General features: G+C 46.3%; 1 protein-coding gene across 2 annotated transcripts in view; it reads left to right on the top strand.

Annotated features, from left to right (window-relative positions):
* The first annotated feature begins 208 nt into the window (after positions 1 to 208).
* spata1 (spermatogenesis associated 1) overlaps positions 209 to 26,529 on the top strand; it is a 42,185-nt gene continuing 15,864 nt past the window's right edge. Inside the window, exons 1-7 of one of the 2 annotated variants that reach the window (XM_055641269.1) lie at positions 209 to 560; positions 12,484 to 12,590; positions 16,384 to 16,501; positions 17,677 to 17,730; positions 17,836 to 18,382; positions 22,222 to 22,366; positions 24,287 to 24,341. In XM_055641269.1, the coding sequence (XP_055497244.1) occupies positions 522 to 560; positions 12,484 to 12,590; positions 16,384 to 16,501; positions 17,677 to 17,730; positions 17,836 to 18,382; positions 22,222 to 22,366; positions 24,287 to 24,341 (1,065 nt within the window). In that variant the 5' untranslated portion in view covers positions 209 to 521. Of the gene's footprint in view, positions 561 to 12,483; positions 12,591 to 16,383; positions 16,502 to 17,676; positions 17,731 to 17,835; positions 18,383 to 22,218; positions 22,367 to 24,286; positions 24,342 to 26,529 lie in introns of both variants that reach the window. The other variant, XM_055641268.1, reaches the window with a different exon arrangement.

Below are 26,529 nucleotides of genomic sequence, written 5' to 3'. Positions count from 1 at the left end.
AGAGAACCGGCCTCCATCCTGAGGCAGAGAATTCCACAGACTCACAACTCTCTGTGAGAAAAAGTGTTTCCTCGTCTCCGTTCTAAATGGCTTACTTCTTATTCTTAAACTGTGGCCCCTGATTCTGGACTCCCCAACATCGGAAACATGTTAGGGGCCTGAAGGGATCTTTGGTATAAACCTGTATCTGCAGTTCCTTCCTCCGCAGATCTAAGTGTTTTAGTTTGACACTGGACAAACCCAGGGATTAGTCAGTAAATCACTTCTTCACTTCTTTATTGAACCCCATTGGACCACTCAAGGTTGAGGAGTTCCCTAATGGGGCAGGACTGCAGCTTGATTGGGCAGAGCGGTCAATCTGAGGTGGTGCAGGGCTTGGATTGGTCCAGGTGTCTGAGCCCGCCCCCAATGCTAGTGGGCGGTTCGGTTCCTGCCCCGGGACCTGAAGAGTTTACACCGCTGCTCTTGGAGCGAGTACTTCACGGCACTCGCAGAGATTGCAAAGTGCAAGGACCAACACCATGAGATCTTCAGGAGCCCGCAGAGCCCCCAGTTGTGGGGTAAGTCCCTCAGTGTAGATAGGCACAAAATGCTGGAGTAACCTAGCGGGTCAGGCAGCATCTCTGGAGAGAAGGAATGGGTGTCGTTTGGAGTAGATACCCTTCTTAAATTCGTCTGCTTGTCCCTCAGTGCATTTGCTGCCTCTGTGATTGTAATCAGTTGGAGCATTGAAAGCGCAGATAGTCCCAGACTTTAGACACAAAGTGCTGGAGTAACTCAGCTGGCCAGGGCAGCATCTCTGGAGAGAAGGAATGGGTGACGTTTCGGGTCCAGTCCTCTCTCCAGACTGAGGATCAGGGGAGAGGGAGACATGGGGATATGGTTGGGTTGGGTGTGAAAACTACAGATCAAAACAGACTCTGATCAGGAAATGTAGAATGGTGCATTGTTACCGGAGGGGAAGTTGACGGTGGCATACAATCAGTAAAATGAATCAAGAGGATAGTGAAACTAGTCGGAGAACAAGAGTGGGGAAGGGATGGAGAGAGAGGGAAAGCAAGGATTACTTGAAGTAAGATAAGATAAATCAATCAACAAGAGATTAGTGTGTAAAATTAGAGCACTTGGTATTGGGGGTAGGGTATTATTGACAACTGACAATAGGTGCAGGAGTATGACATTCGGCACTTCGAGACAACATCGTCATTCAATGTGATCATGGCTGATCATCCACTCAGTACCCTGTTCCTGCCTCATCCCCATATCCCCGGACCCCGCTATTTTTAAGAGCCCTATCTAGCTCTCTCTTGAAAGTATCCAGAGAACCGGCCTCCACCGCCCTCTGAGGCAGAGAATTCCACAGACTCACAACACTGTGTGAAAAAGTGTTTCCTCATCTCTGTTCTAAATGGCTTACCCCTTATTCTTAAACTGTGGACCCTGGTTCTGGACTCCCCCAACATCGGGAACATGTTTCCTGCCTCTTGACATGGATAGAGAACTGGTTAACAGACAGAAAGCAAAGAGTAGGAATTAACGGGCCCTTTTCAGAATGACAGGCGGTGACTAGTGGGGTGCCGCAAAGCTCGGTGCTGGGACCCCAGCTATTTACAATATATATTAATGATTTGGACGAGGGAATTGAATGCAACATCTCCAAGTTTGCGGATGACGCAATGTTGGCTGGCAGTGTGAACTGCGAGGAGGATGCTAAGAGGCTGCAGGGTGACTTGGATAGTTTGGGTGAATGGGCAGATGCAGTTTAATAATAATAATAATAATAATAATAATATCTTTTATTGTCATTGCACATAAGTGCAACGTGATTTGGTATGCAGCTTCCATCCAATGTCATAACTTAAATAACATATCATTTAGATACCCCGAGGACATGGTTTGTAAAAAGAACATTAAAACAGTCAAAACAGACTAAAGTGCAGATGTGTCTGTGCGACGTGACCATCCGAGGGGGACAGTCCATGGAGGTGGGGGGCATTCAGCAGGGCTGGTTCAGAGCCGCTATTGCTCTGGGAATGAAGCTGTTCCTGAGTCTGGAGGTGCGGGCGTAGAAGGCCTTGTAACGTCTGCCGGAGGGAAGTAGTCCGAACAGTCCATTACAAGGGTGTGAGGAGTCATTATGGATGCTGACGGCCTTCCTGAGGCACCGTGTGTGGTAGATGCCCTCCAAGGCTGGTAGCTGTGTCCCAATAATCTTCTGCGCTCTGTGGACGACGCGCTGAAGAGCTCTCCTCTCTGCCTCCATGCAGCTGCGATACCACACAGAGATGCCATATGTTAGTATGAGGATAAATGAAAGTTATCCACTTTGGTGACAAGAACAGGAAGGCACATTATTTTCTGAATGATAGACACAAAATGCTGGAGTAACTCAGCATGTGAGGCAGCATCTCTGGAGAGAAGGAATGGGCGATGTTTCCGGTCGAGACCATTCTTCAGACTGATGTCACAGGAGGGGGTGGGACAAAAATAGAATGGAGTAGGAGACAGTAAGACTAGTGGGAGAACTGGGAAGGGGAAAGGGATGGGCTATCTGAAGTTAGAGAAGTCAATGTTCATACCGTTGGGGTGTAAACTACCTGAGCAAAATATGAGGTGCTGTCCCTCCAATTTGCGCTGAGCCTCACTCTGACAATGGAGGAGGCCCAGGACAGAAAGGTCAGATTGGGAATGGGAGGGCGGAGTTGAAGTGCTGAGCAACCGGGAGATCAGGTAGGTTAAGACGGACTGAGCGGAGGTGTTCAGTGAAACGATCGCCGAGCCTGCACTTGGTCTCACCGATGTAGAGAAGTTGACACCTGGAACAGCGGATACAGTAGATGAGGTTGGAGGAAGTGCAAGTGAACTTCTGCCTCATCTGGAAAGACTGTTCAGGTCCTTGGATGGAGTCGTGGGGGAAAGTGAAGGGACAGGTGTTGCATTTCCTGCGGTTGCAGGGGAAAGTACCTGGGGAGGGGGTGGTTTGGGTGGGAAGGGACGGGTTGACCAGGGAGTCTCGGAGGGAATGGTCTCTGCAGAAAGCAGAAAGGGGTAGAGATGGGAAGATGTGGCCAGTAGTGATATCCCGTTGGAAGTGGCGAAAGTGTTGGAGGATTATATGCTGCATGCGACGGCTGATAGGGTGGAAGGTGAGGACAAGGGGGACTCGGTCCTTGCTACGAATGTGGGGAGGGGGGGATTAAGATCGGAGCTGTGGGATATCGAGGAGACCCGAGAGAGAGCCTCATCTATAATGGAAGAGGGGAACCCCCATTTCCTAAAGAATGAGGACATCTCCGATGCCCTGGGTATGGAACACCTCATCCTGGGCGCAGATGCGGCGTAGACCGAGGAATTGGGAGTATGTGATAGAGTCTTTACAGGAAGCAGGGTGGGAAGAAGTGTAGTCAAGATAACTATGGAGTCAGTAGGTTTGTGGTAGATGTCGCTCAATAGCCTACCCTGTGATGGAGACGGTGAGATCTAGAAACGGTAGGGAGATGGTCCAAGTGAATTTGGGTGCAGTATGGAAATTAGTGGTAAAGGGGATGAAGTCAGTGAGTTTTGCATGGGTGCACGGGGTAGTACCAAAACAGTCGTCAATTTAGCGGAGGTAGAGTTCGGGGATAGGGCCAGTGTACGCCTGGAACAGGGATTGTTACACCATAAAATACACCATCAGGCCATTATTTAAATTGTTTCAGAAAAGGGGAAGTGCAACAAGACCTGGGTGTGCTTGTACATCAGTTACTGAAAGTAAGCATGCAGGTACATCAGGCAGTGAAGAAAGCTAATGCCCTGTTTGCCTTCGTTGCAAGAGAATTTGAGTTTAGGAGAAAAGAGGTCCTACTACAGTTGTACAGGGCCCTGGTGAGACCACGCCTGGAGTATTGTGTGCAATTTTGGTCTCTTAATTTGAGGAAGGATATTCTTGCTATTGCGGGGGTGCAACATATGTTCAACAGGTTAATTCCCGGGATGGCGGGACTGACATATGAAGAAAGAACGAGTCGACTGGGCTTATATTCATTGGAATTGTGAAGGATGAGGAGTTCTCATGGAAACATATAAAATTCTTAAAGGATTGGACAGGCTAGATGCAGGAGAAATGTTCCCTGGTGTTGGGGATTCCAGAAACAGGGTTCAGTATTGTAAATTAACCTACAAACCTTCTTGCCTCGACCCAAAACATCACCCATTCCTTCTATTCAGAGCTGTCCCGCTGAGTTATTCCAGCATTTTGTCTATATTAGGGTTATGCTATTCAGCCCTTCGAGCCTGCACCGCCATTCAATGTGATTATGGCTGATCAGCCACAATCTGTACCGCGTTCCTGCCTTCTTCCCATAACCCTTGACTCCTCTATCTTTAAGAGCTTTTTCTCTCTTGAAAGTAACCAGAGAACCGGCCTCCACCTAAGGGTATAGGTGGAAGGGGGAGTGGGAATGGGGTGGAGCTGGATAGTGGGAGTAATGGGTGCCCACCAGGGTAGAGAGGGGGAAAACGGAGAGGGGGGAGTTGATAGCTAAGTCGTGCCCTTGGTTTGGTGTTTTATCCAAAAGATTCATGAAATGGTGCGTAATAGACCCAGGTGCTGATTAACAGGATTGGTGTAGGTGGGGAACTGAGGGCAGGATGGCACAGTGGCACAGTTGGTAGAGTCACTCCCTTGCCAGAGACCCAGGTTCAATCCTGACCTCTTGGCACTGTCTGTGTGGAGTTTGCACGTTCTCCCTGTGACCGCGTAGGTTTCCCCCGGGTGCTCTGGTTTCGTCCCACACCTCAAAAACGAGTGGGTCTTTGGGCTAATGGGCCGCTGTAAATCGCCCCCAGTGTGTGGGTGAGTGGTAGACTCTGGGGGGAGTTGATGGGAGTGTGGGGAGAGTAAACATGGGATTGGTGTAAATGGGTGATTGATGATTAGTGCAGACTCAATGGGCCGAAGGGCCTGTTTCCATGCACTATATCTCTAAAGCACTGTCTTCTAATCCTTATCTGCAAAATATGTCAGAAGAAAATCGAGACAAGGCACAATATGCGAGAATAACTTAGCGGGTCAGGCAGCATCTCCAGAGAAAAATAGTTGTTGAAGTTTCGGGTTGGCACCCTTCTCCAGACCCGTCCCGAAACATCACCTATTATCTTTTTTCCAGAGATGCTTCTTGACCTGCTCAGTTACTCCAGCACTTTGTGCCTTTGTTTGTTGTAAACCAGCATATGCAGTTCCTTGTTTCTATAGCGAGAGCACTGTGACTTGCGTTGTAATCAGCTTCTGAGCAACATAAGGTGGTGAGGTTGGAATGAGAGGTGGAGGAATCAGGTGAGGGTCGGGATAGTGAAACTTGTTAGCATGAGAGGGTGTGAACACTGATGAATACCAGAGCTCGCCCGCTGACTGTATTAGCCAGCTCTCTGTGCTGAGGGGACGGAGGACATGGGTAAAATCATGGGTTGACTATCGATTCCCGATGTGGGAGAGTCCAGAACCAGGGGCCACAGTTTAAGAATAAGGGATCAGCCATTTAGAACGGAGATGAGGAAAAACAGTGAGTTGTGAATCTGTGGAATTCTCCTCCTCAGAAGGTAGTGGAGGGTAGTGGAGGCTGATTCTCTGGAAGCTTTCAAGAGAGAGTTAGATAGATCTCTAAAAGATAGCAAAGTCATGAGATATGGGGAGAAGGCAGAAACGGTGTACTGATTGTGGATGATCAGCTATGATCACAGTGAATGGCGGTGCTGGCTCGAAGGGCCGAATGAAACTCCTGCACCTATTGTCTATTGTCTTTTGACTATATCTATGCTTCTCACAATCTATCAGGTTACTTCTCATCCCCATCCAGAAGATAGAAGATAGAATAATACAAACAGGGACAGGCCCTCTGGCCACAATATCTGTACTGAACATAATACCACATGAAACTAACCTCCTAATAATACACTTGGGGGCATTGGTTTTGCCTTTTTGCAGTATTTTTGTTTTTTGTGTGGTGTGTGTACATCTATACTGTATATGTATTCAGTCTGAAGAAGGGTCTCGACCCGAAACGTCACCCATTCCTTCTCTCCAGAGATGCCGTCTGTCCCGCTGAGTTACTCCAGCATTTTGAGTCTACCATCTATATATGTATGCAATATATATACATATATATAATTTTGTCATTTACTATATTGTTTAGGGTGTATTATGTTTACATATTCTGTTGTGCTGTTGCAAGTAAGAATTTCATTGTTCTATCGGGGGGGGGGGGGTCGACACATGACATTAAAATACTGTTGACTTGTGAACACTCTGAACATCATAAACACCGCTATCATATCTGCCTCTGCACCTGGTAGCGTATGTTCCAGGTACCCATCACAAACAGTAAAATAAAAACTTGTCCTGCACATCCCCTTTAATCATTTATGGAAAGGCTGGCTAGCTGGGTCTTTTATCCCTGGAGTTTAAGGTCATAAGTGATAGGAGCAGAATGAGGCCACTTGGCCCATCAACTCTCTCCCTTCTACCCCCATTCCCCTGCCACAGTTTTTTCCCCACTCTAGAGGAGTCCATGATTAGAGGGCACAGGTTGAAAGTGAGAGGGTAAAGATTTAAAAGAGATCTGAGGAACAATTTCTTCACAGAGAGGGTTTAGAAGGTCAGTTTCCGTTAAGTTTATTGTCACGTGTACCGAGGTACAGTGAACAGTTCTTGTTGCAGGCTGTCCAGTCAGCAGAAAGCCAATACATGAATGCAATTGAGCCGTCCGCAGTGTATAGATACATGATAAGGGAATAAGGATGAGGGTTGAAAGCCGCATCTCTGGAGAACATGGATAGGTGATGTTTCGGGTTGAGACCCTTCTGCAAATAGGTGACATCAGGACCCGAAACGTCACCTATCCACATTCTCCAGAGATGCTGTCTGACCTGCTCAATTACACTGGCACTACCCCCCTCCCCACTAGCACCTGCAGTTCCTTGTATTCAGTTTCCTCTGCTTTGTGACTTGAGAAGAATAAGAGAGGCAAGCATGAAGAACTCTGTGTGCATGGACCCCCCATCCCTACTTATGCATTTCACGACGGCTGGCCCAGTCTTTGAGAAACACAATAGATAGTTCCATTAAGTTATCAATCAAAGCCACCGCCCTGGTTTAAATGGATCACTGTTACCGTGGTAACCTAAGGCACTTAAATGTCTGCCTCAGCCCAGCACCCTGAGGAGTCAGGGCGATGAAGCCAGATCTGCCCATTCAAGAGTAACGAGGAAACAACTTCGCTACAATAGGGCGAAATGTTTGAGGTTGCACAGGCCAATTTCTCCACTTGTTTACGAATTAGCATTCCCATTTACCATGGTGACCGTTTACTCTGGTTATTGTCCTTGGCTCATTCAGATAAAATGCTGGATTTAGCCTTAACTAATGCAGTAACTCAACAGGTCAGGCAGCATCTCTAGAGAACATGGATAGGTGACGTTTCACAGAGTGCTGGAGTAACTCAGCAGATCAGGCAGCATCTCTGACGAACATGGATAGGTGACGTTTCACAGAGTGTTGGAGTAACTCAGTGGGTAAGACAGCATCTGCGGAGAACATAGATAGGTGAAGTTCCACAGAGTGCTGGAGTAACTCAGCGGGTCAGGCAGCATCTCTGGAGAACATGGATAGGACGTTTCACAGAGTGCTGGAGTGACTCAGCAGGTCGGGCAGCATCTCTGGAGAACATGGATAGGTGACGTTTCCAGAGCTGCCAACTCTCATGCATTGAGCGTGAGAATCAAGCATTTCGCCCAATTCTCACGCTCTCACGCTGATCACAGAATTTCTCACGCTCTGTCGTGAGAAATTCTGTGATCAAGGAGAATTTCAAAACTGATATCAACTGCTTGTGTGCACATCTGTTGACAGGAAAGCAGCATTCATATTCACTGTTATTCTCACTTGACCGAACCGTCACACACCTCCAAACCATGTCCCCATGCAAATTTACATTGAAAGACACGGACCGGGCAGTGAATCAGTGTCACCCAGAGTGTCAAGTAAGGCCATGTCTTGCTCCCGGCGGCAGTCGGAATTTAAGGATTTGCGGTAAGCGGCTGATATGAGCGAGGCTGGCAAGCAGCAGGAGAGAGGTACATGGGCCGCGGAACCGGGGAGGCTGCAGCTCTCTCCACATTTTTGGCTAGACATGTTTCAATGTCTCCGGCTTTGGACGAGGCGCTGCTGTGCTCCGAGCAACCTGGTCGCGGGTGTTGGAGAGCCGGGGCGGATGGAGGGATGGAAGAAGAAGCAGCAGCGGGAGCAGATGCGGATGGGGAGTCGGGGCTGGTGAGTGTTTGCCGGGCTGGCGAGTTGCTCGCTGCAGCTCCAGCCATGGAGCAGCCTCAGTGCAAGAGTCCCGGGCAGTTGGAGGCATCGGAAGCGTTGCGCCGCGGCCGTGAGAGTCTCTGTGCCGAATTCGCCCTGGTGACCGGCATGGATCAGGCTGCAGCTCGGTGCATCCTGGAGGACAACCAGTGGTTGCTGGAAGTAGGTACCAAGCACAAGTGCCAAGCTGGAAGTAGGTACCAAGCACAAGGGCCAAATGCTTGATTATAATCTGATTTCCATATATGAACACACTAAGATCATTAATGTGCTGCACCTGTTGATCAGAGCCTGGCTCTACTGTGGAATGTAATTAGGAATGTAATTTAGCCTAACCTTATTCATAGCTAATGCAATTGAAAGCATAAATATTGCATTCAAGTTTAAGTTAAAATACTCGCTACAGTATGCACCAGATCGCACAATTTCAAGCAGAAAAATGCAAAAGCTCCCTCGGGATTGGTCTCTCGCAATTTCTCACTCAAAACTCTCACCCAATTTTGGCAGCCCTGCATTTCACAGAGAGTTGGAATAACTCAGCAAGTCAGGAAGCATCTCTGGAGAACATGGACAGATGACGTTTCACAAATTGCTTGAGTAACTCAGCGGGTCAGGCAGCATCTCTGCAGAACATGGATAGGTGACTTTTCAGAGTGCTGCAGTAACTCAGCGGGTCAGGCAGCATCTCTGGAGAACATGGATAATTGACGTTTCAGAGCGAGAATTACTCTTCAGTCTAAATCATTGTGGGGCCAAACCAGTGCATCATAGACACTTTTTTTGCAGGTTTACAGAAAAGGACATAAAGTGCTGGAGTAACTCAGCGGGTCATAAGTTATAGGAGCACAATTAGGCCCTTCAGCCCATCAAGTCTACTTGGTCATTCAATCATGGCTGATCTGTCTCTCTTAAACCCATTTCCTGCCTTCTTCCCTGTACTAATCATGCATCTCTACAGGGCAAGCATAAGCGATGTTCTGAGACTATGACCTCTGGCCCTAAACTCTCCCGCAAATGGAAACATCCTCTCCACAGCCACTCTATCCAGGTCTAAAAGCCTTTTATGATGGCAGTACCGTATCTGCTTCCACCACCACCACTGGCCGTGTTCCAGGCACTCACCATGTGCAGATCAAAACCTGTCCCATATATTTCCTTTAAATATCAATTACCTGCTCACACCAGTTCTATGTTATCTCACTTTCTCATTGGGGCAATTTAGTCACGGGGCAATTTACAGAGGGCCAATTAACCTACAAACCCACAAGTCTTTGCGATGGGGGGGCGAGAACCGGCGCACCCGGAGGAAACCCACATGGTTACAGGGAGAATGTTCAAATTCTGCACAGACAGCACCCGAGGTCAGGATCGAACTCAGCATTTTGAGTGTATCTTCAGTGTAAATCAACATCTACAGTTCCTTCCAAAACATAGATGAGGTGAGCCTGTTTCTATGCTTCATTTAGTTTATTGTCACATGTACCGAGGTACAGTGAACAGCTTGTTGTGTGATACCCAGTCAGCAAAAAGACAATACTTGATTAAAATTTACAGTTTAGTGCAAGGAAAAGCCAGCAAAGTCTGACCAAGGATAGTCCGAGGGTCACCAATGACGTAGATAGTAGTCCAGCACTGCTCTCTAGTTGTGGTAGGATGGTTCAGTTGCCTGATAACAGCTGGGAAGAAACTGTCCCTGAATCTGGAGATGTGCGTTTTCACACTTCTGTACCTTTTGCCCGATGGGAGAGGGGGAGAAGAGGGAGTGTCCGGGGTGCGACTCGTCCTTGATTTTGCTGCTGGCCTTGCCTAAGCAGTGCAAGGTGTAGATGGAGTCAATGGAAGAGAGGTTGGCTTGTGTGATGCTGTACAAGACTTTATGCTTCAAAGGCACCTGCACACAGCTCCAAATGTCCCCTGCAGGAGGATGGATAAGGTCTGTTGACAACAGCCATTTCTGTTGGCTCATGGTTATGATTATAGGAACAGACGCTATGTTTTGTGTGACAGAGTTGAACAGCTATCACATCCCTGAGTAAATTTCATCTCATGTATAATTCATTTATTAACAGTGTACATAACAACATCAAGCACCAAACAATTGTTTTGGTCACTACTTGATATATAGCCTGGCAAATGTATAAAGCCCAACCATTCGATTGTGCCGCACATTATTTTAAGCTGTTTATTTCATTTTCTCCTGGTCTAATTTTTATTTTCAAGAAAAAACAACACCAAGCCACCTTTTGTAAGCTGATATTGAAGACTGCAAACATTTCATGAACAATTCAGTTATAAATTCAGATAAAAGCAAACAGAGGTGACAGCCCCTAACAACCATATCTGTTTACACATTCCCCACATTCTATTGCTTTTCTTTCAGCACAAAACCACTTCTTGGAAAAAATAATCTTGCTGCCGATGTTCTCAGTGACCCTCCCGGACAGATATTATGTACGCAGATTGCTGACCAAAATAGCAATATTACATGGAGGACACTCTGTACTGACCACACTTGTGTTCCATCATGCAGGGGGAAAATAAAGGTTTAAGGTGATTCAACGAGTTGATAGTTGTCAAGCACATATATGCAGTGCCAAACACAAAGTGACGGAGGAACTCGGTGGGGCAGGCAGCATCTGTGGAGGAAAATGGACAAATTACATTCTGGGTTAGAAACATAGAAAAACATAGAAATTAGGTGCAGGAGTAGGCCATTCGGCCCTTCGAGCCTGCACCGCCATTCAATATGATCATGGCTGATCATCCAACTCAGTATCCCGTACCTGCCTTCTCTCCATACCCCCTGATCCCCTTAGCCACAAGGGCCACATCTAACTCCCTCTTAAATATAGCCAATGAACTGGCCTCAACTACCCTCTGTGGCAGAGAGTTCCAGAGATTCACCACTCTCTGTGTGAAAAAAGTTCTTCTCATCTCGGTTTTAAAGGATTTCCCCTTTATCCTTAAGCTGTGACCCCTTGTCCTGGACTTCCCTAACATCGGGAACAATCTTCCTGCATCTAGCCTGTCCAACCCCTTAAGAATTTTGTAAGTTTCTATAAGATCCCCTCTCAATCTTCTAAATTCTAGAGAGTATAAACCAAGTCTATCCAGTCTTTCTTCATAAGACAGTCCTGACATCCCAGGAATCAGTCTGGTGAACCGTCTCTGCACTCCCTCTATGGCAATAGAGGAAGTGCAGAGACGGGTTGAGACACTTCCCTCTTTATCGGAAACCTTACACTTAGCTATACTTACAAACTGGGTCTCAAACAGTGCCAAATAACGGGCGACTATGTGTACTGAGTGTACAACTCCCACCACGTACTGTGGCTGAGGTGCTTATCTGTGATGTATCTAAGTGCTCATGCACAGTGATGCTTGTACTGAACTGAATACAAAACTGAATTTCACTGTAACTTGATACAAGTGATAAATAGAGTACCATTGTACTATTGTGCCGAGATTGGGGCGGCAGTAGTGGTGGAGCTGCTGCCTCACAGCGCCAGAGACCCGAGTTCGATCCTGACCTCGGGTGCTGTTTGTGTGGAGTTTGCACATTCTCCCCGCGGCTATATGAGTTTCTTCTAGGAGTTTAGTTTAGAGGTACAGCGCGGAAACAGGCCCTTCAGCCCACTGAGTCCATGCCGACAAGTGATCCCCGCACACTAACAATATCCTACACACACTGGGGACAATTTACAATCATACCAAGCCAATTAACCTACAAACCTGCATGTCTTTGGAATGTGGGCAGAAACCGGAGATCCTGGAGAAAACCCAGACAGGTCACAGAGAGAACTTACAAACTCCGTACAGACAGCATGTTAGTCAGGATCGAAACTGGGTCTCTGATGCTATGAGCCAGCAACTCTACCGCTGCGTCACCATGCCGCCCACCGAGCTCTGGTTTCCTCCCACTTCCCAAAGACGTGCGGGTTTGTAGGTTAATCGGCCCTCTGTAAATTGCCTCCAGTGTGCAGGGAGTAGATGAGAAGGTGGGATAATGTAGAACTAGTGTGTGAAGGGGGTGATGGATGGTCAGCATGGACTCGGGGGGCCGACAGGCCTGTTTCCACAATGTGTAACACTGGGATTTTGGCCATTGACATGCCTGTGGATATGAACTGTTTCAGGTGCTGGAGCTGCATGTCTTTTGTGTTCCGGATGACCTGTGGAACAACGCACTGAACACTGTTTCCACCCACGCCATTAGTAAATTCATCTCTGTCGGGTTTGTCAGGTAAGGATTAACTCTGATTCATTTTTCTAAATTTTTATTTACCAACAGATCCCGTATCATTTGTTTGCTTCTATTTTCCTTCTGAGAAGTCATTTGAAAAACCTTTTGTGAGTAAACTTGTCAGCATCTATTCTAACATTAACGCAGCAGTTTTAGTCTACGCCCCTTAAATTTATGCTTTGTTTAATTTTATCGATCCCTATCAATGACATTTAGGTTTCCATCCATTCCTGTAGCATTAAGTAGTTTAGTTTAGAGATACAGTGCGGAAACAGGCATTTTCGCCCACTGAGTCCTCACTGAATCCCCACACAATAAAACTACCCTACACATTAGGGACAATTTACACTTATTGCCCTACAAACCTGTATGTCTTTGGAGTGTGGGAGGGAAATGAAGATCTCTGATAAAACCACGCAGGAGTGCGTACAAACTCCGTACAGATAAGCGCCCATAGTCGGGATCAAACCGGGTCTCTGGCCCTGTGAGGCAGCAACTCTACCGCAGCGGACAACAGTAAATTAAATGATATTGGTCGCTTACAGGTAGATTAACAGAAATAAACCAGTCATCCCGAATCTGACTATGTAAAGAGTTGTTACAATATGCATTTGAGTAATATTGATATCGGTTTATTATTATTACCTGTACCAAGAAACAGTGAAAAATCTTAATTTGCTAGCTACATTGTCAAATCGTATCATTCATGAGTACACCAGGTAGTACAAAAGAGAAAATAGAGTGCAGGTGGAGTGCAGTTAAAAAGAGAAAGTGCAGGTAAGGGGAAAAAGTGCAATAGCTGCAATGAGGTAGATTGAAAGATCGAGAATTACACCTTAGCACATGAGCGGTCCTTTCAAGAGTCTAATAACAATGTTGCTGAGTCTGATGGTAACGCTTTCAAGTGTTTTAATCATCTGCCCAACAGGAGAGGGGAGAAGAGAGAATGACCGGGGTGTGAGTGGTCTTTGCTTATGTTGGCTGCTTACCCGAGGCAGCATGAAGTGTAGATGGGCTTGATGATGGGGAGTCTGGTCTGTGTGATGGACGGTGTCCACAACTCTCTGCAGTTTCTTGGGGTCTTGGGCTGAGCTGTTACTAAAGCAAGCTGTGATGCATCCCGATTGGATGCTTCCTCCAGTACATCCGTAGAAGTTGGTCAGCGTCATTGGAGATGTGATGAATTCCCTTTAACTTCTGAGAGTGGCACGGTGGCGCAGCGTTAGAGTTGCTGCCTTACAGCGTATGCAGCACCAGAGAACCGGAGTTTGTACGTTCTCCGCGTTACCACGTGGGTTTTCTTCGAGATCTTCGGTTTCCTCCCACACTCCAAAGATGTACAGTTTTGTAGGTTAATTGGCTTGCGTTTGTATACTTGGTATAAGTGTAAATTGTTCCTAGTGTGTGATTGGCTCAGTGGGCCGAAGGGCCTATTTCCACCCTGTATTTCTAAAAAGTATAAACACCTTCTTCTGGTCTTTTGACTGTGAATGCAGTATTATCATCACCCTATTTTAACAAATTTTAAACTGAATTTTTTCAATTGATTGAAACATGGGAACATTAGCACGGAAACAGGCCTTTCGGCCCACTGAATCCGTGCCGGCTATTGATCACCCATTCACACTAGTTCTATGTTATCCCACTTTCTCATCCACTCCATAATTTAGTTTATTGTCACGTGTACTGAGGTACAGTGAAAAGCTTTTGTTGTGTGCTATCCTGTCAGCAGAAAGACAATACATGATTACAATCAAACCATTTACAGTGGAAAGGTGCATGATAAGGGAATTAAGTTTAGCGTAAGGTAAAGCCAATAAAGCCCGATCAAGGATAGTCCGGGGTCCCCAAAGAGGTAGATAGTAGTTCAGGACAGCTTTCTGGATAATTCAGTTGCCTTGAGGTGCACTAGGGTACACACAAGGGGGCAATTTACAGAGGGCCAATTAACCTACAAACCCACACATATTTGGGATACGGGAGGAAACCGGAGCACCCGGGGGAAACTCATGCAGTCACAGGAAGAATGTGCAAACTCCACACAGACGGCACCCCTGAGGTCAGTATCGAGCGTGGGTCTTCAGTGCTGTGAGGCAGCAGTTCTACTCGCTGAACCATTCTGCTACCCATAAAGTTCTAATTTTAGCACAGGTGGGAACAGTAACGTAACGTGCAGGGAGAGATGTGGCTTGTAATACAGAGGTTGAATTCAGACTAGGACAGGGGTGACTTGTAATGCCAGGGGAATGGTGGCTTGCAATGCAGAGGCTGACCAGATCATAAGTGATAGGAGCAGAATTAGGCCATTCGACCCATCAAGTCTACTCCGCCATTCAATCATGGCTGATCTATCTATCCCTCCTAACCCCATTCCCCTGCCTTCTCCCCATAACCCATGACACCCGTACTAATCAAGAATCTATCTATCTCTGCCTTAAAAATATCCACTGACTTGGCCTCCACAGCCTTATGTGGCAATGAATTGCACAGATTCACCGCCCTGTGAGTAATGAAATTCCTTCGCATCACCTTCCTAAAGGAACTTCTTTTTTATTCTGAGGCTATGACCTCTGGTCCTAGAATCTCCCACTAATGGAAACATCCCCTCCACATCCACTATATCCAGGCCTTTCACTATTCGGTAAGTTAACACTGGACCAGGGGTGACTTGTAATTTCAGGGGAGTGGTGGCTTGTAATTCAGAGCGAGATTCATTACAGTATGTTGGCTGGGTAATATTGCACTGTATACGGGATTCAAAACGATACAAAGGTTACTTTCTTGTATAGAGGGATAACAAATAGATTGCCTCGAGAAATATACATTAGGCTAACGTCTGAAATGTTAATGCCTTCACATAAAAGTTCTCCCCCTTTTCTGTTGTCTCGGTGAATGGTTAGACTGGCCTTTTTGTTATAATACTGGTGGACAGTGTTATTTATTGGTGGTGTCTGTTTTCTCAGGTTACCTGTATAAAGCAGAGCTGTGCACTCTGACAATAGAGCATATTATTCTAGAGGTCTGCCAGGCAACAATTGTTTCTCTGGTTGCCCAGTACTGATATAATCACACATAGGTTGCTAACTTGCACCATATCTTTTATAGATTATCTTTGCTGATTATCCCCAGTTGACTTGAGTTTAGGGCTGCAGTGTGTAAGCAGGCCCTCCAACCAACCGAGTCCACGCCGACCAGTGATCACCCGTACACAAGTCCTACCCTACACACCAGGAACAATTTACAGAACCCAATTAACCTACAAACCTGTGTACGGAGGAACTGCAGATGCTGGTTTACACCGAAGATAGACACAAAATGCTGGAGTAACTCAGTGAGCCAAAGACCCGGGTTCAATCCTGTACAGAATTTGTATGGTCTCCCCGTGACCGCGTGGGTTTTCTCCTGGTGCTCCAGTTTCCACCCACATCCCAAACACGTGCAGATTTGTAGGTTAATTGGCTTCTGTAAATCATCCTTGGTGTGTAGGATAGTGCTAGTGAATGGGTGATCGCTAGTGGGAGCAGACCTGGCGGGATGAAGAGCCTGTTTCCACACTGTAATTCTAAACTAAACTAAAATAAACTATAAACTAAACTAAACTGAACTAGTACCCAATCTTATGTCCTAATGTCCAAATCTCACCGTCAGGGTCCCTCAGCTCCAGAGTTCCAGAGTCAAGAGAGGAATGTAGACCTTTTTGTTCACAGTTTTTTTGAGCCCTTAATTATCACTGCACATAAAACTGTCAGCCAATTTGGAGTTGTAAGTAAGCAGGGCGTACTTCATTCTACAGGGTACTGCCTGACCTGAGTTTGAAGGCACTAAGGCTGCAGATTGGAAATCTCCTGGGAGCTGAGACAGTCGATGATAAATTTGCCTTTCTGAAATGTGTGGGGAGGAGTTTGGCTGTGGTAAGTCTCTCGGTCTGTGTGGTCAGAGGCTTGAACGATTAACGGTGACGTATAAATGTGTGCACAATGTGCAGCTATTGTGTTGACTAATTTGCAGTTTAGTTTTAGTTTAGAAGTGCTTGATGTCTTGCATTTAAAAATGGCCAAAATGTGCCATTTTGCTTTATGTCTCACGAATGCAACTGCACAGTGACATTCTTTTTGCATATATTACATATGCGGGCGCTGCCATTATTCAAAGTCCAAAGTCCGGTCGGCCCGCGCACTCGATGTACTGGAGCAGCTCCCGCGAACCAACGTTCATCTCCTCTCTTCTCCTCGCCTGTCCGACCATCTTTGTGTCTCGAGGGCGCCTCCTACAGCTGACCTTGTAGCCTGCAGCTAGCATTACCTCGGTTCACCCTCCCACCGGCCCACGCTCCTCGCGTCTGACGTCTTCAGTTCCCCCCCGGTTACGCTGACTGACCGACGAGCCATCGGCCGGGTTGCTGCCATGTGTTCTACGATGAGAGGGGAACTGGCCAATGTAGACTGGAAAGGGATCCTAGCAGGATTGACGGTGGAACAGCAATGGCAGGAATTTCTGGGCATAATCCGGAAGACGCAGGATCGTTTCATTCCAAAAGGGAAGAAAGATTCTAAGGGGAGTAGGAGGCAACCGTGGCTGACAAGAGAAGTTAGGGATAGAATAAAACTAAAAGAAAAGATGTATAACACCGAGGCTTGTATTCACTGGAGTTTAGAAGGATGAGGGGGTATCTTATAGAAACAAAGAATTATAAAAGGGCTGGACAAGCTAGATGCAGGAAAAATGTTCCCAATGTTGGGCGAGTCCAGAACCAGGGGCCACAGTCTTAGAATAAAGGGGAGGTCATTTAAGACTGAGGTGAGAAAAAACTTTTTCATCCAGAGAGTTGTGAATTTATGGAATTCCCTGCCACAAAGGGCAGTGGAGGCCAAATCATTGGATGGATTTAAGAGAGAGTTAGATAGATCTCTGGGGGGCTAGTGGAATCAAGGGATATGGGGAGAAGGCAGGCACGGGTTATTGATTGGGGACGATCAACCATGATCACAATGAATGGCGGTGCTGGCTCGAAGGGCCGAATGGCCTCCTCCTGCACCTATTTTCTATGTTTCTATGCTTCTATGATTCCACGATGATTCATTTTCAGGTCAGATCGAAGCAAGAACTGGAACTCAAGGTGAAGTCCTTCGCACCTCCTCATGTAGGTAGACCTCATGAATTGTCTTGGAGAGAATTTTGAAGTGTCATCTTCTGCTGGTTCTCTGCTTGTAACTGGTGCTGATGTTCTAACCTTCTGACCATCTAGGCTCCCCAGCCAGAACTCTACTTACTGCACTGCGCAGGGTTCATTGGCAGAAAATGGATGAGCGGGACGTTGAGGCCTGGATCTCTGCAACGTCCTAGAAAAGGTTCAGACCCCTACGCCCTTCATCCAGGACTGCCCTTGGATGGCAATGAGTCTTCAGGTGGCTGCAAGTCCTCCAGTTGCACGTGCCACGGGTGTGTTGACAAGGGACTGGGCCGGCAACATGACTACTTAACGGAGCGCAGACCAGTGAGTTCCAACCGAGACGAGAAGAGTACAAGGGGAGAGCAGAATTCCAACAGGCTTCACCTTGCAGGGTCCCCAGAGATGACTGGGAAGGACCCGCATCGCACATCAACAAGTGGACCTTCAGAGAATGGGGATTTGAGAGAATTTAAAGGCGATGACTTTCCGCAGTCAGATGTGTACTGTTCCTGGGAGCAGGGGTCACCAACCGAAAAAATCTCGAGACCCTCCCAGCTGAGGATAATAAGGGATCGACTGGACGAGGGTCCGGCTCAGCTGAGGAAACAAGACTCCGGGACAGGTGTGTGGACATCCAGGGATCACCAGAGAGGCACAGAATGAGGAAACAGGCCCCTCGGTCCAACTTGCCCACACCAAACAACATACCCCATCTACACTAGTCCCACCTGCCTGTGTTTGGCCCATATCCCTCTAAACCTATCCTAATCATATCCTTGTCCAAATTTTTTTTTTTAAATGTTGTCATAGAACCCTTCCTCCGGCACCTCGTTCCATACACCCACCAACCTCTGAGTAAACAAAAGTTGCCCCTCAGGTTCCAATTAAATCTTTCCTCCCGCACACTTTCCTCTTTTGATTCCCTTACTTTGGGTGAAAGACTGTACGCTATCTATCCCTTTCATGATCTTGCATACCCCTATAAGATCACCCCTCATCCTCCTGTTCTCCAAAGAATAAAGCCCTAGCCTGTCCAACCTTTCCCATTGTAGAGATGGAATAGTGCAGCACAGGAAAAGGCCCTTCGGCCCATAACGTCTGTGCTAAACATGATGCCAAGCCCAACTCTTATCTGCCTGCACATAATCCATATCCCTCCATTCACTGCATACCCATGTGCCTATCCGATAGTTTCAATGTCACTATTATATCTACCTCTACCACCACCACTGGCAGCACGTTCCAGGCACTCACCAACCATTGAGTAACAAAACCTGCCCCACACATGTCCTTTAATCTTTGCCCCTCTCACCTTAAAGCTATGGCCACGAGTATTTGACAATTCCACCCTGGGAAAAATGTTCTGACTTTTCTATGCCTCTCATAATTGCATATACATCCATTAGATTTTCCTTCAATGTCCAGCATTCCAGAGAAAACAATCTCAGGCTGTTCAACCTCTCCTTATAGCTAATACCCTCTAATCTTGGCACAGTTCTAGTAAATCTCCTCTGCACCCTCTCCAAAGCCGTCACATCCTTCCTGTAATGAGGCAGCCAGAACTGCATGAAATACTCCAAATGCAGCCTCACTAAAGCTCTATAAATCTACATCATGACCTCCAGTCTTTTATAATGCCCTGACTTTTGCATTCCATCACAGTGAGGAGGTGCTTGGTAGACTCACTGTGATGGATGCTAAACTGTGTTCATTGTGTGTTCCGTTTTTTTTTTTGTTATGACTGCAAGGTATGCAATTTTGTTCAAACTGGAGACAGTTTGAATTACAATAAAGGATACTTTATACTTTATACCAATGAAGACCAGCATATCATGTGCCTTCCTTATAGCTAATATTCTCTAATCCAGGCACCTCCTAGCCATAGAAACATAGAAAATAGGTGCAGGAGTAGGCCATTCGGCCCTTCTAGCCTGCACCACCATTCAATATGATCATGGCTGATCATCCAACTCAGTATCCGGTACCTGCCTTCTCTCCATACCCCCTGATCCTTTTAGCCACAAGGGCCACATCTAACTCCCTCTTAAATATAGCCAATGAACTGGCCTCAACTACCTTCTGTGGCAGAGAATTCCACAGATCCACCACTCTGTGTGAAAAATGCTTTTTTCATCTCAGTCCTAAAATACTTCCCCCTTATCTTTCAACTGTGACCCCTTGTTCTGGACTTCCCCAACATCGGAAACAATCTTCCTGCATCTAGCCTGTCCAACCCCTTAAGAATGTTGTAAGTTTCTATAAGATCCCCCCCTTAATCTTCTAAATTCTAGCGAGTACAAGCTGTCTATCCAGTCTTTCTTCATATGAAAGTCCTGTCATCCCAGGAAACAGTCTGGTGAACCTTCTCTGTACTCCCTCTATAGCAAGAATGTCTTTCCTAAGATTAGGAGACCAATACTCCAGGTGTGGTCTCACCAAGACCCTGTACAACTGCAGTAGAACCTCCCTGCTCTTATACTCAAATCCTTTTGCTATGAATGCTAACATACCATTCACTTTCTTCACTGCTCTGCACAGAAGGTTGTGGATGCCAAGTCAATGGATATATTTATGGCAGAGATAGATAGGTTATTGATTAGTATGGGTGAGGGGTTATGGGGGGGAAGGTAGGAGAATGGAGTTAGGAGGGAGAGATAGATCAGCCATGATTGAATGGCGGAGTAGACTTGATGGGCCGAATGGCCTAATTCTGCTCCTATCACTTAGGAATTTATGAACACGCTCTCTAATCACCTCCAACTTATTCCTGCAATGGGGCGACTAGAACTGCACACAATACTCCAAATGTGGCCCAACCATAGTTTCAGGAGCTTTGGAGGTTGAGGGGAGATTTTATAGAAGTATATAAAATTACTAGAGACATAGACAGGGTAGACAGATAGAACCTCTTTTTCAGGGTGCAAATGCCTAGGACTAGAGGGCATAGCTTTAAAATGAGAAGCAAAGTTTCAAGGAGATGTGCAGGGCATATTTTTTTTTTACACATAGGTTGGTAAGTGACTGGAATACGCTGCCAGGGGTGGTGGTGAAGGCAGATATGTTTTTGTGTGGGAAGGAACTGCAGGTGCTGGTTTAAACCGAAGATAGATACAAAAAGCTGGAGTAGCTCAGCGGGGCAGGCAGCATCTCTGGAGAGAAAGAATGGGTGACGAAAGAATGGGTTTCGGATCGAGTCTGAAGAAGGGTCTCGACCCAAATCGTCACCCATTCCTTCTCTCCGCAGATATGATAATGGTGTTTAAGAGGTTTTTAGATAGACACATTGATATGTACGTAATGGAGGGATATATATGTGAGTACAATCAAACCATACACAACAGTTAGTGCAAAGAGAAAAGAGAGTGTAGAATATAATGTTAGTGCATTGTCATACTACAGTTACAGAGAAAAAGTCTAAAGTCCAAAATGAGATAGGTTGGAAGATCGGAACTACGCCCTAGTTTATGCATGGACCATTCTGTAGTCTGATAACAGCGGGGAAGAAGTTGTTCCTAAATCAGGTGGTATGTACTTACAAGCTTTTATATCTTACGCCCGATGGGAGGAGAAGAGGAAATGACCGAGGTGTGAGTAGTCCTTGATTGTGCTGGTTGCTTTCCTAAGGCAGTGTGAAGTGTAGATGAGTCAATGGTGAGGAGCCTGGTCTCTGTGATGGACTGGGTTACATCTACAATTTTCTGCACTCTATTGTGGTCTTGGGCAGAGCTGTTGCCAAACCAGCAACCTATTGAACAGATAGACACAAAATAGGACGACAGATGGCGCAATGGGCTAAGTGTTCGGCTGGCAACCTGAAGGTGGCCGGTTCGAAACCTGCTTGGAGTGTGTACTGTCGTTGTGTCCTTGGGCAAGACATTTCACCTACCTTTGTTTGGGACTAGAGACGGAAATTAGCTACTGATTGGCTACAATCTCGCATATTTACATGCAAATGTTAATTAATATGCACTGCCCCTATAAACAAAACATTATTATTATTAAAAAGCTGGAATAACTCAGCAGGTCAGACAGCATCTCTGGAGAAAAGGAATTGGTGATGTTTCAACATTTCGAGTCAAGACCCTTCTTCAGACTGAGAGTCAGGGGAAAGGGAAAGAGAGATATTGGTGATAAAGGGAGATATAGAACAAATGAATGAAAGATATGCAAAAATGTAACAATGATAAAGGAAGCAGGCTATCGTTAGCTGTGAGCTAGGTGAAAACGAAATGCAAACAATGAGACTCAACAAGACAACTTTTCCTATTAATCCATCCTGTCCAATTTCTCCTTTGTTGATCTCTCTGTGCCAATGATGGCGACTGGTGTAAATGGCGCACTGGTGCTCATAAACCAGTGGGCCAAGAAGTGGGAATAAGATGACCATTTGAGAAAGAGCTTAAAAAATGACGCAATGACATTCTGACTTTTCTCTTATTGTAAGTGTGCTTTTTCCAGAAGTTTCTTCCGTGGGACCTGGTCTAATGCTTAGCCATTCAATTCCAAAGGAAACCAGGATTCACAGCAATAACACAATGGATTCGGGGATCCCAGAATCGCTGGATGACAGGGATGTGGAATACTTAGAAAATCAAAGGAAAAAAAGGTACATTTTAGTTATGTTTTAGAGTCATACAGCATGGAACGGGACATTTGGCCCAACATGGACTTGTGAACTAACATGTCTCATCTACACTAGCCCCACTTGCCTGTATTTGGCCATTTCGCACTCCTGTCATCCAACCAAGATGCTCCATCTAATCTAGTCCCAATTACTTCCCAGCTTCTCCCGGGACAGTTTCTTCCCAGCTGTTATCAGGCAACTGAATCATCCTACCACAACTGGAGAGCAGTTCTGAACTACTATCTATCTCTTTGTTGACCCTCAGATTAGCTTTGATCGAACTTTGCTGGCTTTATCTTGCATTAAACGATATTCCCTTAACATGTATCTATACAATATAACTGGCTCGATTGTAATCATGTATTTTCTTTCTGCTGACTAGTTAGCCTGCAACAAAAGCTTTTTGGTACATGTGAGAATAAACAATAAACTAAACTAAACCACACTAAACTAAAGGAAAAAACTGTCTGCCTTTGGTTTAGTTTACTTTTGAGATGCAGTGTGGAAACGGGCCCTTCATCCCCACCAAGTCGGCGCTGACCAGTGATCACACAAACACTGCTCCGACCCAAACAAAGTGTTAGGCGGCACAGTGGAGTTGCTGCCTCACCACACCAGAGACCCAGGTTCAATCCTGACTACGGGTGCTGTCTGTACGGAGTATATACATTCTCCACGTTACTGCGTTGATTTCCTCCGTTTGCTCCGGTTTCCTCCTGCATTCCAAAGATAGAAACATAGAAACATAGAAAATAGGTGCAGGAGTAGGCCATTCGGCCCTTCGAGCCTGCACCGCCGCCATGTGTGGGTTTGTAGGTTAATTGGCTTTGTAAATTGCCCCTTGGTTACAGGATAGAACTAGTGTACAGGTCGCTGACAACTCGGTGGGGCGAAGGACCTGATTAAATGAGGTATCTCTAAACTAAACTAAACTAGTTTTTTTTTTATCCCACTATTGTTATTATTTAAAATAATGTTATTTTATCTGCCTCAACTGCCTCCTCTGGCAGCTCGTTCCGTGTACCCGCCACCCTATGTGTGACAAAGTTGCCCCCCGGGTTTTAGTTTAGTTCAGTTTAGAGATACAGCGCAGCCCATCGAGTCCGCACCGACCAGTGATCACCGCACATTAACACCATCTTACACACACTAGGGACAATTTACACTTACCAAAGTATATAAACCCAAGCCAATTAACCTACAAACATGTACGTCTTTGGAGTGTGGAAGGGAACCGAAGATCTCGGAGAAAACCCACGCAGGTCATGGGGAGAACGTACAAACTCCGTACAGACAGCACCTATAGTCGGGATCGAACCTGTGTCTCTGGCGCTGTAAGGCAGTAACTCTACCGCTGCGCCACCTGCCGGTTCTTACTAACCGTGCTAACTCTTACTAACTCACAGCTTAAGGATAAGGGGGAAATCCTTTAAAACCGAGATGAGAAGAACTTTTTTCACACAGAGAGTGGTGAATCTCTGGAACTCTCTGCCACAGAGGGTAGTTGAGGCCAGTTCATTGGCTATATTTAAGAGGGAGTTGGATGTGGCCCTTGTGGCTAAGGGGATCAGAGGGTATGGAGAGAAGGCAGGTACGGGATACTGAGTTAGACGATCAGCCATGATCATATTGAATGGCGGTGCAGGCTCGAAGGGCCGAATGGCCTACTCCTGCACCTAATTTCTATGTTTCTATGTTTACTAAAGCTCCCCCCTCTCACCTTAAACCTATGTACTCTGGTTCTTGACTCTATGGGTATGTAGGGGCGGTGCGTTTTGTTGATGCGGCACACAGCAACCACATTGAACTGGTGATGGCTGAGGGTATGGGTGGGTGGATGGGCTGCCACTGTGTGAGTAGAACAAAGACTGATTCACAAACCATTGTAATTCTACTTTTCAGTCAGCAAGCTGGTCGAGATCCAGGATCTAGAAGTGTTGGACAAGACACCAGCCAGGTATTAGTGTGATTTTAATATTGGGCAAACCTGTATGGTCTTCTCTAAACTCGAGGTCTTCTCACCTGGTTTAATTCCAGCATCATTCCATGAGATGTGAAAGTGCCCAAACCAATACGTGGGCTGTTGATCCTTGGTAATGGAACAGTTAATGGCTGCGGTAGAGGCCAAGTCACTGGCTATTTGTAATACGGGTGTCAAAGGTTATGGGGAGAAGGCAGGAGAACAGGGCGCCATGGTGGCGGCAGTAGAGATTCTGCCTCACGGTGCCAGAGACCTGGGTTAGATCCCGACTATCGGTGGTGTCTGTACGGAGTTTGTACGTTCTTCCATTACCCACGTGGGTTTTCTCCGAGATCTTTGGTTTCCTCCCACATGCTAAAGATGCACAAGTTTGTAGGTTAATTGGCTTTGTAAATGTAAATTGTTCCTAGTGTGTGTAGGATAGTGTTAATGTGCGGGGATTGCTGGTCGGTGTGGACTCGGTGGGCCGAAAGGCCTGTTTTCACACTGTATCTCTAGTCTAAACTAGAGTATAAGCTAACAGTTAGATTTTGCTCTTAGGGCTAACGGAATCAAGGGGTACGGGGAAAAGGCAGGAAAGGGGTACAGATTTGAGATAATCAGCCATGATCATGTTGAATGGCGGTGCTAGCTCGAAGGGCTCAATGGCCTACACCTGCACCTATTTTTCTATGTTTCTAAACTAAATGTGGTAGAGAGGGAAAGATGATCAGCTATGATTGAATGGTGGAGCAAACTCTTTAGGCTTTAGAGATACAATATGCAAACAGACCCTTCGGCCCACCGAGTCCATGCTGACCAGCGATCACCCCACGCAATAACACTACCCAACACACTATTGACAATTAGCAATTAATGGAAGACAATTAACCTACAAACCCGTCCTTCTTTGGAGAGCGGGAGGAAACCGGAACACTCTGAGAAAACCCATGTTGTCACGGGGAGAACGTACAAACTCCGTACAGACAGCAACCGTAGTCAGGATCAAACCCGGCTCTCTGGCACTGGAAGGCAGCTACTCTACCGCTGCGCCACTGTGTCACCCTTGGGCTGAATGGCCTAATTCTGTTCCTATGTCTTATGATAATCAAGGGACACAAGGAACTGCAGATGATGGAATCTGGAGGAACTCAGCGGATCATCTATGGAGGGAATGGACAGACAACATTTTGGGTTAGGACATTTCTTCAGATGCCCAGGAGATTAGAGAAGCTCCAGGGTTTAGTGCCACACCAGTGTTATGCACTTGATCCCATTGGGGTCGATGAGGGTGCTGGTAATTGCAAATTCCTGATCCATTTAAGTAACTAGTTAAGATTTGATTCATCGATTAACACAAGTTCACAGGTGTACAAGAAGATAAACTCAATTTTTCAGTTATATTTATCTTTACTGTATGTATACTCTTTATGTACAGTATACAGTCAGCACAATGGCACAACGGTAGAGTTGCCGCCTCACGCACCAGACACCCAGGTTCAATCCTGATTACATTCTCGCCTGTGACCACATGGGTTTTCTCAAGGTGCTCTGAATTCCTCACACACTCTAAAGACGTAGTTTGTGGGTTAACTAGTTTCTGCAAATTGCCCCTGGTGTATAGAGTGGAACTAATGTATGGGTGATCCTTGGTTGGCATGGACTTGGTGGGCACACAGGGAGGAAATCACTATCGAAACTTGGGGGTGGAGGGGGGGGGACACAATTTCTTGGTGGCACATACATCAGGCTTCGGAGGCTTCGGCCATGGACCCTGTGGACGGTAACATTGGGAGCTGATCTGGTTGGTGACCGACTCCGAACCCCAGCAACAGAAGCTTTGTCCGCCCTGACGCAGCAGTTTGACTGCCTGACCTTGGGGTGATGGAAGGTTCTGTGGCCAATTTTAAGCCACGCCGGGCGATGAAAGGCCTCGCAAATGGGCCGAATCATCTCTTAGAAAGCGTCTGATACCCGCTTGAATCTTTCAAAAGCTACAATGTGATAAATAACACTTAAACAAATAATACTGAAGCAAAGAAAGGCAAACAGAAAAACTAACCTTGGAGGGGAGAGAGAGAGAGAGACAGAGAGAGAGATGGAAAAAAAAACTAAATAATGTGAGTGACCGTGAATGAAGGACTTACCTGCAAGCCACCCAGGAAACCCGTTCGACCGGAGCCCT

The sequence above is a fragment of the Leucoraja erinacea genome, chromosome 10 (genome assembly GCF_028641065.1).
Source record: "Leucoraja erinacea ecotype New England chromosome 10, Leri_hhj_1, whole genome shotgun sequence".
In the NCBI taxonomy this organism is placed as follows: Eukaryota; Metazoa; Chordata; class Chondrichthyes; order Rajiformes; family Rajidae; genus Leucoraja; species Leucoraja erinaceus.
The sequence above is the reverse complement of the archived record's forward strand: the minus strand, read 5'-3'. Positions and strand labels throughout refer to the sequence as shown.